Source organism: Galeopterus variegatus, unplaced genomic scaffold, assembly GCF_000696425.1.
Source record: "Galeopterus variegatus unplaced genomic scaffold, G_variegatus-3.0.2 Scaffold20359, whole genome shotgun sequence".
In the NCBI taxonomy this organism is placed as follows: Eukaryota; Metazoa; Chordata; class Mammalia; order Dermoptera; family Cynocephalidae; genus Galeopterus; species Galeopterus variegatus.
This window is the reverse complement of record NW_007746470.1, coordinates 73-13,437: the sequence shown is the minus strand read 5'-3', so window position 1 is coordinate 13,437 and position 13,365 is coordinate 73. Positions and strand designations below refer to the sequence as shown.

At 37.5% G+C, this 13,365-nt stretch overlaps 1 protein-coding gene across 1 annotated transcript; it reads right to left on the bottom strand.

Annotated features, from left to right (window-relative positions):
* Positions 1–1,173: 1,173 nt before the first annotated feature.
* Positions 1,174–13,068, bottom strand: LOC103583181 (osteoclast-stimulating factor 1-like; the record flags this gene model as incomplete). The annotated part of the gene is made up of 5 exons (XM_008564568.1): positions 1,174–1,689; positions 7,882–7,980; positions 10,517–10,595; positions 11,937–11,986; positions 12,936–13,068. Coding segments are annotated over 5 exons (420 nt in total), but the record flags the coding sequence as incomplete, so codon positions are not given.
* Positions 13,069–13,365: the final 297 nt, after the last annotated feature.

The window sequence follows — 13,365 nt, the reverse complement described above, 5'->3', positions numbered from 1 at the left end:
AATTCATCCTAATTACCCCAGGCCCAAAGTATACAAAAGCCTAAAGTTACAGGGGTCTCCAAAAGCTTCCTGTTAAGGCATAGCCCCATTTTAAAGCAAAATCTTTAAAGGTTCTGTGGGAAGAGATATAATTTCAAGAAGGATTTCATATTTTCAAATTTATGCTTAAGAAAAAATATAAAATGTTAAATCAAATTTAATAACATATTTGTTTGAAAATAAAATACCCTATTTTATTAGTTCCAGAATTTGTCCTCATCCTCTGTGGTCACTACTTGTACAGATTCCTTTCTACTAAAATTAGGTGGGGTATCTGAAAGACCTAGAACCAGCTTCTCTGAGTATCCTTTCTCAAGGCACCCACAGAGGGAAAAACCAAGCAGTCACAGACAGAAGAAACTCTTACAGAAGCAGTTATTCATTTCCTGAGCTAAGCCACTTCCTTTTTCACACATTTCCTTCTCTTCACCAACGTGTTTTTTGAAATTAGCATCAAAGTGCTCTTGCAACATGTACTTCTGGGTCTAGGGCCAGGAATCTAAGCAAATTCCAATGGCTATGTCATTTTTAATATCATCACTGTAGATACAAAATTAGAACCTCTAACAAAGTGTCATATCAGTAGTATAGAAGGCTCTGCAATAATTGGCATTGCAGCAAAAGAATCTGAACTGTTATGATCTAGACACACGCTTTGAGGAAACAAACGTTGTCAAAGTGAAAACTGAATGCAAAAAAATTGCGGTATATTCTATAAGGAAATCAAGTTTTTAAACTTTTCAAACCTTAAGTAAACTATAATGAGTTGCCTTTTCACTCTAAGTATAATCTTAGAAAAAAAAAAATGAAAGTCTCATAATCATTAAAAGGATATATTTTATGAGACATGTATTCTCAATGATTACTGTCTTGACTTTAATCAAAGCAGATACAGGAAGGTGAACAGAAATGTGACTATCATGATTCTTCTGTGCTAATAAATACTAGGGTACTTCAAATAGTTCATGGAAAAATGAAATTAAAAGATGAATCTTTCCATGAATTTTTTTAAGATACCTCATAAAAAATATAATTTAAAAAAATAAAATAAAGTCAGTCTTACCTAAATACAAAAAGCTTTATTTATTTACCAGCAATAAATGATAACACAAAAACAGACAAACGGAATAAAATCTCTTAAAATGTTTATTTCTGTCAGGATAGCTGACAATTTTCTTTTAAGTATTTTGGTTTATTATTATAATAAGCATTTCCCCCCTTGAAAAATCCATTCAAAATATCTCAATCTTTGAGGTAAAGAACTTGAACTAAAAAACATCATCCTGATTTTATTTTAAAGAAAAAAATTCTTAAAATTCCTTTAGCTTGATAAATAGAAATAATCTCTTCTTGTTCTACTCTGGTGAACATAAATGTATTTTATACAGCAAAGTATCCAGTCACTTATTGGCAAACCGGAGGTGAGAACTTTTCATTTACACGTTTCACTTAAACACAGTGCAACACTGCCATGTTCATATATACGTTTCTTTCTCTTTTTTTTACAGTTACCAATACTCTTCTGGCAAAGATAAAGTTTTGGAATGGCAAAAGCAACAGAAGTTTTAGATCTCAAAGCTCCAGAAGGGAATTAATCTGAGTCTTCATCATCAAGATAGTCCTCGGCATTGCTTAATGTTCGAACTGCATCTAAAAGGAATAGTGAAAAAAAGCAAAACAGAGAAATTACAAATTGCTCGGATTTTGTTTTTCACATTCAAAGCTCTTGAAAATTCAACAAACTGTAATCTTCCTTCTGACCCAGGGATTGTGCTTTCTCCGAGAATCTTTTTCTACTTTGGCTTTTCAGCCTAACTATTAAGTCTCTGCTGCCACAGAGGCTGACACATACATGTAAATGCAAAAGAGTAAAGCATGTGAGGCTAAGGTATCCTTAGGCTGTTTCCAACAGAAAGTCACCAGCCACATGCACTGTGACTAACGTGTAACACACTAGCAGCCACTCCACTCTGATGTTTCCAGCCATCTCTCCTAATGACAAGTGCACATGGCTTTGCCAGTCCACAGCCTGAGGCCTTACCTGAAGGCAAGGTCACTGGGTAGAAAGATAACTAGTGAGGGGAAAAATGGAGAAAAAAGAGAATAAAACACAAAAGCTTCAGTTTCACCTTAGAAAACAGTGAAAATAAAGTATACTCAGAAGCTAAAGACTGAAATTTTTTTTTAAAAGTTTTAAATAGAAATAACTAGGCCCCACCAAATGTTAAATCAACCTTGAACAGGGCTCAAAAAGAAGACATTTGACCTTTGACTGTCACCTGCTCAACTCTAGTCAAATTCTTGTACCAACAGATTACCCTAGATGGAATTCAGGGAGGAAAATGGATAACAAGGTCAGGCACATTGTTGGAGCTCAATAAATGAATGTCATAGCACCCAGACCATGGTCTCTAAATACCATATATTCCCAAAGCTCACTGGAGATAAGACTGATTTCCAAGTCTGAGTCAGGAAATGTAAGAGACAGACCTAGAACTCTTGTCATGCTATAAAGCAAGGGTCCTATTAAACATAGCATCATGTGAAAAGTGTTTAGGATCCAACTTAAAGAGGCTTCCACTAGTCAAAGATGAACAATCAATACAGCTACTAGTTGTAATGGATTAAAGCACATCAAATATTTCAACACACACCCAGTTCACTTGGGTCTCTTTGAAGAATGATAGGCAACCAGCTTATTATTTTGAAAACTCTTAGACAAAGGGCACATATCAAGCATTTATCCTGCCCCTGCTACACAAGCTATTCCTCTGAGTAGTAAAACAGTTGATGAGGGAATATTTCTCTATATAAAATGTTCTAGCTCATAACATGAGAAAAGAGTGAATTAGATCACCATTTTGCAACCATTAGTGAAATAACAGATCTAGACAATGATGATCATCAAAGGATGCTAACATCACAGGAAGAGTGATAACCAAAAATTATGTGCCTCCGATGGAAGAACATGATACTTTACATGATATATTCTTCCCTCCACCTCTCAGACAGATAAATGACAGATAAACAGATGGGTAGATAGAGAGCCAGAAAGAACCTAAATTGATTCCTTACTGGCCAGCCACCAAAATAAATAAATGAATGAATGAGTGGATGAATAAATAAATAAATAGAATGAATGAATGAATGAACCTAGATTGGACCAAACTTCTAGATCTAACACCAATTGACACAAACATGAAGTGCAGAGAAACAGGACAAACACCACCATGGAAATGCAATGAGCAATGTCCACACTGAGAAACTCAAGTCAGTTGACCCAATTTCTTTAATAAATTGCAAGATTCAAAAAGGGAAGAGGACAGAGAAAGGAAACATTGATTAAACAAATAAATGAAGAGACACTTAGCAATCACAAACTGACCTGATATGGATGGACCCTGACTTAATACACTGTAAATAAATAGATAAGTAAACAAAGAATACACAAATATATAAGAAAAAATGGCAAATTTGGACAATGGGAAGATATTTGATGATATTAAGGAATTATTGTTAATTCTTAGGTATGCTAATGATATTGTAGTTTTTAAAGGGAGTCTATCTTTACAGGTTTAGAGAAATGATTATCTGCAAAAAGGAAGGCAGAAGGGAGGCTTGGTACAAGGGAGGTAGAAATTGGTAACATCTTGCACAGGAGCTATATTTCATAAAAGAACAGCAGAGAGTGCAAAGCAGAGCAGAGTCAAAGTTCAGTGACTCCATGCCAGCTTCCAAGCCAGTGCAGGTCTCCAGGCTGGCCACATTCTTGCCATTCTCCTCAAGAGGAATTCTGGAGAACTGGGAGGAACATATTTCGTTCTCTCCAACACACACCCAGGAACTTCAGGACTTCCTGTGTGTACTTGATAAAAAGTAGCTTTTTCATCTAAAACCAAAAAGGCAAATAGCAAAGCTACTTTGCCATCTGTGATATTGTGAAAATATATATTTGGTCTTCATCCCCATCTCCTGACGTACAACTCCAAAGTGATGAGTCTTTTCCTATGCTAATGATGGCTGATAGCCCCTAGGCAGCTCCAGGAATGGGGCCTGATCAAGCAAAGACCAAGGTAGGACTTTTAGTCCCACCCCAGCAACCTCTGGGGAGGGGAGAGGTAAGGGGTTGAAGGTTACGTTGATCACCAGGGCCTGATGATTTAATCAATCATGCCTACATAATGACGTTGCCATAAAAACCCAAGAGGACTGGGTTCAGGGACCTTCTGGTAGCTGAACACATGGAGGTTCCTGGAGGGTGGTGCGTCCAGGGATGGGATAGAAACTTCACACCCTTACCCCCCATACCTAGCCCTGTGCATCTCTTCATCTGTATCCTTTGTAATATCCTTTATTATAAACTGGTAAACTTAAGTACATGTTTCTCTGAGTTCTGTGAGCCGCTCAAGCAAACTAATCAAACCCAAGGAAGGGGTTTTGGGAACCCTGATTTATAGCCAGTTGGTGAGAAGTTCCAGAAGCCCAGACTTGCAACTGGCATCTGATGGTGGCCAGCAGGGGGCATGGGTAGTCTTGGGGGCTGAGGACCTGTGGGATCTGACGCTACCTCCAGGTAGATAGTGTCAGAATTGAATTAGAGGACACCAGCTACAGAACTGCTGGCTTGCTTGCTGGTGGGGAGAAGTCCCCACACATTTGGACACAGAAGTCAGAAGTGGATCTTGTGCTGATGCTGAGGACTGCTGTGCTGTGAGAGTGTAGAGGAAAGGCAGTGTGCGTCTTGCTGACTCCCCCTCACTCCCTCTCACACTATCACAGTCCTGTGTTTTGCCCAGTTGAGATATTCTGTGTCCTTCAAGGGTTACTTCTGCTCTTTATTTTAATCTTGTTTATCCTACTTAAAAAGAAAAAGATGACTTGACACGGTGCAAACTCTGACTCAATGGAATTCAAGAGACAGGCATGAACTGTGCAAATAAATTCCTTCTCCATCCATCCTTTCATGGACAGTTGTCAGGCAGTTTTCTCCGGAAATTTCCCACATGGCCGAGTGCTGAGTGATGAGCTGGATCTCTTTACAGCCCACCTCGGGGCATGGCCAGGGTGGTACATACCTCCTAGCAGCATTCCCATCCTCCCCTATCGCACTTCCACTCTTCCTGAGTTTCCACCTCCCAAATCAAGCACCGGCACGTAAGACAAGTAAGCAAACATAGACAATACATAAATAAATATGTGGTGGAGGGATGAACACAATCCCATGGATGAACCTCATGGCATAATGTAAGTGAAAGAAGTTAGACACACAAAAAAGTACAGACTGTTTGGTCCATTTATATCAAGTTCACAAACAGGCAAAACTAATCTATGGTGAGAGAAGCAGAAGGTACAGAGGGAGGTTTCTGGGGTGTGGGAAATGTTCTCTAGCTTGATCTAGGTTGTGGTGAATAGGTTAAAAAACAGATCTCATCAAGCTGCAAACTTAAGATTGATGCACTTTACTCAATGTATACTGATTTTTTTAAAATTGGAAAAAAACTTCCAAGTAGGACTCAACTTTCAAGTATGGCCTTGACCTCCACTCCCATATCCCAAAGTTATCCTTCATGGTAATTGTAACATGTGAATTGTTTTGTCCCTATGCAAAATCCAAACTCTGCTTTTTAAAGTGAACAACAATATCAGAATATACCTTTTCCAGCTTACGGTTCATGCTGGCAATTACGTATATGGCCAAATGTTCCAACCTTCATTCCAACTGGGATGGATCATAATACAAATTAAAACTTTTTTTAACTGGATGATAGAATGAAGCAAGAATAAAACATAGAAAAAAGTAACATGGAAATTGAAATATAAAAATTCATTCCTTGGCTCTATCTGCCAGGGCCCAAGATTGCTTCATTAAAAATCCATGATCTAATGAGTAAAAACTTAGGAAGGTGGACTAAAGACACAGACACTTGGAGTGAACAGAGAAAAGAGTACCGACCTTCAGCTCGTAAGAAACCTCACTCTATGGTCAGGACATTCTAAAGGGACTCACGCAGCAACCGGAGGTCAGTGACAGAGAAAGGAAGTTAGGCCATCGCACTGCTTCCTGACCCAACCAGGGCAGTAAGGCGTCGGAAGTCGACCTCGAGCAAAAAATCTCTCCCACACAGCTGCAAATATAGCTTCTCAATCAGAATGTCACCAGGGAACACCAGCTCAGCTGACACAACTGTCTCATCCCCTTAGTAGAAGCTATATCCACTTATGCACGAGTATTTACTTTAAAGAAAGACTTTAACTTCCAGGAAGCATTCATGGCTTAAAGAATCCCAAACTAATTAATTATTTACACTGTGTCTGAACTGAAGTAAAAAAAAAAAAAACTGGGACAAAGACATATCTGAAAAAAAAGACAAAAGGGACAATAGATTCATGAGGAGGCTATCATCTGAACTTGGTAAGAGGTAAGGAGGACAATTCTGGGAAGCTTTCTTGGCAAACCATGAAGAAGAGGGACTATTTACTGTTTCTGATGGACTTAAGACAGGAAACCAGGGCACTGACTTTATTTCGTTGTTTTTGCTAGGAATGGAATACGGGACCGCATAACATTGCCTCTTCTCATAAACCAAGGAATACCTGAGGGAGAAATAAGTTTTATATGGGTTCAAAAACTAATGGGGGTCAATTGATAAAAACAGAAAAGTAATCAGTATTCCACTACACACTGTGAAAGTGATAATACCCTCAAAGTTAAAATGGAAGCAAATGTACTCAGCCTCTATAACGGCATTTTGTTTTTTCAAAAGTCATTTTGGTAATTCTCTACCAACAGGGACCAGTCTAAACCTTAGATTCTAAAGCAATACTAGAAAGGTTTAGAAAGATGAGCAGCAATGCAAAGGACTTGCAAACAGCGAGTCCTCCATTACACTAGTTTCTTTCTAGAAAATGGTGGAAAAAATGTATCAACTGTTGGCTTATCTTCAAAGTGGTATTAGAGTGCCAAACATAAGATTATAAAATGTAGTAAGGTTTGAGAAGTAAGATAAAAGGGATTTAATGTCCCTTCCATCCAAAACACCTCCACCAGCTTGGCATGGCATGGACCAGGGGGCTGATGGTGAACAGGAAGGGAAAAAGGAAAGATGGAATGGAAGAGAAGTTCAAGGCACATCCTGCCAGCACTTTGTTCAGGAAATAACTGTGCTAGAATAAAGCTGGGGGACACACATTCGACAGGCTACAGACTGAAGGATCAAGACCACAGCAGTCTCTGAATAGTACCATGAATGAAGCAAGTGTTTTGACGCCTTTCTTTCAAAACAACCACACAAGCTTTCTTTTCTTTATTTGAACTTATTCTTCCACATCAATATTTTTGTCTTCAAGAATGAAACTCTGTTTTTAAAAACCACCCATGAGTAAGTTCCAAAATGTTTAACAAAGTCTAGAATAATTTCAATTACAGTTTATTGATAGCCTCATTTAAAATAAAAACAGAATACAATCATGGAGATGAATTCTTAATTTAAAAATGTTTAGTGATGACCACCCATAAATACATATCTGAAATGAAGGAAGGGTGACCACGGCTTTCTGAAAATGACTGCATGTAAAGCAGGGTGATTAGAACTTGACTGCAAGAACAAAGGAAACATAAAAATAATAGTAAAAGATCTGTGTCTCTCCTCAAATTTGCATTCGCTTGACAGTGTTCTATTTTGGTGGTTCTGATTTAGATCAAGGATATAGAAACAAAGTTCAGGATCATCTAAAGAGTTTACAGATAAATATTTTTTTCCCATTACTAAGCAGATCAATTTTTTCCCAATACTAAGTAGTTGTGAGAGCACCAGAGGGGAAAGAAGGATTTAAAATAAATACCTGTTCCCTGCTTCTTTTTCAGGAGAGATGCACAGGCTGCATTCGTAGCCATGTCCAAGGCCAGCTTCTTCTCAATGTTCCTCAAGTCTGTTCTAGCACCTTCCCAGAAAGAAAAGTAAATCAGGTGTTTTAAAAACTGTATAGTAACAGCCAATCCTCTTCCACCCAAACTAATCACTTTTGGCAAAACTAAGCACAGAACAATTCTGGCCCAGAAGTAAAGTAAACCTTCTCAAAACAATATGTTTGGCATCTTTAATCAGGGAGCTCATTGCTGCAACTGTGATAATCATGCTCAATTAAACCACAGCTTTTCCCTTCGATTCCCTGTAGGACTGCATGTGAACTTTTCAGTGAGGAGTTTACCATCCCCATGGTAAATACTAAATCATCACTTAGACCCTGGTAGCTACGTGTACCTCTGCATGAGTTTTTGGAGTTTACATTAAATATGCTCTTTGCCTCTCCTTTTGCTCAAGAGGCTCATTAGAAAAGACCAGGTGGATTGAGCTTGAGAGGATTAACATTTCATATCTGTAAGTGTACTCTCATGCAAATTAACAAAATGGAACACAAAACCCAGAGGCAATTCATTGTTCCCATAAATCATCTTGTACCCACTTTTTTTTTGTCTTCATTATGTTAAAAATCACGTCAGAATTCATGAATACATTTGCACTGTTAAAGTTTCAAAAATCCAGAAGTATGTTGAACAAAAGCGTAGGCCCCATTTCATCACCCGTCCTCTGCCCTCTCCAGAGGTAACCGTTCTTAACACGTGGGAGGCACTCTCCTCTCCCTTACGTGTGTCAGTCCATTCACAGACACATGTGTACATGTACACAAACTCATATTGCGTGTATTGTAATTTGATTTTTAACTTAACAATGTACAATGGTACTCTTAGCATTGCACAAGTACCTCAAATCTATTTAAATGTTCATAAGTATTCCATTTTGTAGATGTTCCAAAATGTATTTAATCACCCTTCTACTGATGGGCACTTAAGCTGTTCCTAATTTTCATTACCACAAATACTGCAGTGAACATCCTTGAACACCATCTTTGTTCGCATGATTTCTGAAGAATGGTTTCCTAGAAGCGGTGCTGAAACGTAAGGCTAAGTACATTTTTCATTCTGCCAGCTACTGTCGGATTGCTTTTCAAGAAGTCTTCACCAATTTGTACTTCCTGCCATTTTGTTGCAATCACTCCCTCTTTGATAAACAAAAAATAAATGTTCCAAAACTTGTAGGCACAAAAATATTGACTGAACTAAAAAAATGCATGTTTAATTAGGAAAATGACGATCTTGTGTCAAAATCTTTCTCCTGAGCCTATCTAGATCTATCCACAGCTAGGGTTATGTGGAAAACCTCATTCTCTCAGTGTGCTACGGGCCAACAGTTCTGTGACTAAGCATATATTAAATGACACTTTAGAACTCACACACATAATCTCTATCAGGACAGGAAATATTCAGAGACACTTACACTAGAGAAGAAACAACCATTTCCTATGTCCATTTTGACCAGAGCTGATAGAAATACGATGGGAACCATATATATAATTGTTAGTTTTCTAGTAGCACGTTTGCCAAAAGTGAAATTACTTTTAATAATATATTTTATTTAACACAGTATATCCAAAATTCTATCACTTGAAAATGTAGTCAATATAAAAATTACTGTGATGTTTTACTTTTTGTTTCACTAAATCTTTGAAATGTGGCATGCATTTTACACTTACAGCACAACTCAATACAGAAAGCTTCATTTCAAGGGCTCAGTTGCTCATGTGGCCAGTGGCTGCCGATTCAGACAGCACAGCCCTTGGCATAACCTTTAGGGGCTACTATAGTGGTCTTCAGGATATCTGACCTCTTAGACCTGGAGCTTACATCATCAACATACTTAAAATCAAAACCATTTCCTCTCATATACCTTACAACATTGCTCCAATGATCCCTAATGATGGTTATCCCATGACTTGTGGCTTGGGGACTCAAATGTCCTACACGACAGTCTCTGGACCAGGGTGTGTTATGGGGTGATATGCCTGGCCCTTTGTGAAGGTTAATTAATACTCGTGGAACAAATGAATGGATGGATGGATGGTTAGTCCATAATTTCACTGTTGCCTCTGGCTTCTGTAAACAACAGGGTATCAAGGTATCTTCTGTCTCCTTCTAGTACCTGCTCAGCTCATTTACGGACATTGCAGCCACAACATTCTTTCTTATCTGTCAAGACTTTCCTGGTAGAACAAGGGCCTCAGCAACTTTACCCACACAGATTTCTCAGACAGGATCTCCCCCATAGTGGTGTACACACACACCACACACACCCCTTCCGTCTAAGATCCTGGAATCCTGCAGAAATGTACAATAAGTTCTCACTAAAATAACACATAATTTTAAAGCCTGTCAAAGTTTTAATTTATACTAAAAACTAACACAATCAACCCCTATAACTTCATCTTATCATGGCAACTCTGTGGTATAGAAAGAATAGAGATTAAAATACCAGTTTTAAAATAAGGGGACTATTATTCTTCCCACTATTTCAAATGGTGATTTGATGTAGCATATGTTTCAGGGTAAGCAAAGACCAGATACATTCAGCACAAACTTTACCTTTTTCCAGAAGCAACTGGACAATATCTGCATAACCCTTCCAGGCAGCGGCATGCAAAGCTGTGTCTCCCAATTTATTCTGTGGTGACAAAAAAATGAAGTAAATTTTTCATTTTTTCTCTTCAATAAGTGGTGCTGGGAAAAATGGGTATCCACGTTCAGGAGAATGAAACTAGATCCCTATCTCTTACCATACACAAAAATCAGCTCTAAATGTATTAAAGACTTAAAAGAAAAAATCTGAAACTATGAAGCTATTAGAAGTAAACATAAGGGAAAATATTTCACGAAATTTGACCAGGCAAGTATTTTTTGGAGAAGACCTCAAAACGCAGGCAACAAAAGCAAAAAGAGACAAGTGGGATTACATCAAACTAAAAAGCTTCTGCCCAGCAAAGGAAACAATAATAGAGTGAAGAGGCAACTTACAGGATGGGAGAAAGTCATTTCAAACTACGTGTCTGACAAGGGGTTAATATGCAGAATATATAAGGAACTCAAACTCAATAACAAAAACAAAAACAAATAACCTGAACAAAAAATGGGCCAAAAAACTGAACACACATTTCTCAAAAGAAGGCATACAGATGGCCAGCAGGTATACAGAAGAACCATCATCATCACTACCACCAGAGAAATGCAAATCAAAACCACAATGAGGTATCATTTCACTCCAGTCAGAATGGCTATTATCAAAAAGAAAAAAAATAACAAATGCTGGCAAGGATGTAGAGAAAGGGGAACTCATCCACACTGCTGGTGAGAATGTAAATTAGTACAGCCACATATACAAGTTGCTCAGCTCGGAGAATGAGGATGGACAGCTCCAGGGAGAAAAAAAGGAAGCCACTGACTATTTTACACATTTTTGAAGAGGATATCAAGAGTATAAAACATCATATAAGTCTTAGTGAGATCCAAAAAAAAAGGCAGATAAATAAAAGTTAATAGCACAGAAACAAAAAAGTTACATAAGCAGTGAACACTACTTAAACAGACATAATGTAAACATTAAATTGTAACATAACCCCAAACCCTGATAAGACACTGGAGGAGCAGAGGAACAAAGGTTGGGTGCTGGGGGCTGGAAGATGAGAGCTGGGGCCGCTGACAAGCTTAACCCTTCACCCACCAAATAGGAAGCCCAGATGCATGTGATGTCTCATGACAAGGCAGCTCCACAAGTCTCTGCCTTAGTGACATGAAAGTACAAGAAGAAAGAGGGAAAAAAAAAAAAAGAAAGTTTAAAGTGATATATGAGAAGGAGTGGTGTAGGCATTTTGGGCTTTGTAGAATTTAAATTTTAGTAGAATAATAATTCTTAAACCATTTGACTAGAATACTTTACACACCCATAAGTTGCACTGCACTAAAGAGAACAAGGCAGATATGTTCAATGATTTCCACAAAGAAGTCTCACCTGTTGGTTCAGTTCAATATTTGGTTGAGTAAACAGCATTTCCACTATGTCTGAAATTCAAATAGAAAAGATATTTCTTAAGAATGAAAAGTAAAAGCCTGACAAAACTAGGCATAATAATTTTAAAAGAGAGGATTCTTCAGAAGAATCTCTGAGATAATTCTTATAACAAATTTTTCAAAATCTATGTATAGAGAAACTTAACAATCTAAAAAAATTATCTGGGGACCTTTTTGTTCCCCCAAATACTTTTGGCTTTTGCATTTCACATGACATCTATTATAGGAATATTTTTATATTTGCTATGATATTTAGTATTACATAGCTAAGATATTTATTAGCTAAAATAAGATGGGTTTCTTCTGGCAGATAGTCACAAATTTTCCTTTGGCTATGCTATTTAATTTGTGGGCTCTTTGTTTCTCATTGTTGTTGGGTTTATTTTCTGTATTGCAGGGGGAGGTAGAAAGAGAGCAGGATGGTAGATTTTTGGCCAGGATGAAATATACCTAGCAATTCAATTTTCATTATTATTGATTATAACAGAGAAAAGTATCAATTAAATCACTCACTTAAGCAAATGCTGTCTTTCTCCTGAATCTCATAGTTTGTTTTAAACTTAACATGCAAATTATAAAAGCATACCTTGGGAAAGACTAAGCTACTGGAGCCAATTTTGCCCTTTTCTTCTATAAAATTAGATAGTGTGCTTGTTTTTATATTACTGTTGTTTTCTGGTAACCTTTCTAAGCTTGAGGGAGGAAAGGAAGCTTCCAGTCTTTCAAGTGAGAGAGCTCCATGCAGGGAGGCTGGCCAACCACATTCTACCCACTGTCTACAGAGCTTCCAGGAACAGGCTTTTTTGTCTGATGTTCTAAAGAATTCAGAAAGAAGAGCCAACTTTTTAATTTTTCTTCTCATATATGTAAATCTGGCTCCCTTGGGTGAAACACATTTTCAGCAGCATAGAAAGTTATTATAACGAACAAAACGTGATACCTTTGTGGCCCCCGTGACAAGCCCAGTATAAGGCAGTGCTTCCAGCTTTGTCTAAGCCATTGACACCTACTCGGTTGTCCAAACACTCTCTCAACCAGCTCAAGTTGCCTGCAAGAAATTTTACATTTATAAAAACACAAGAAAAATGCTCATTTTTTGTTTTGCTTTTAAATCAACTTCATCCAGCATACATTTCCATTTGCAATGCATTAATCTGTAAGTCTTAAAAAGACTTGCCCACTAATGCATTTATTATGCTACATTTTGACTTCCAGCTTATTAATGGAAAGTATTAAGATCAATTTTAAATGTAGGCTAATGGGAAGAGTTGCCTAAATGGCTCTACTTAAGATATTTCTACTATTATATATATATATATATATATATATATATATATATTATTTCTACTATTATATGTGTGTGTGTGTGT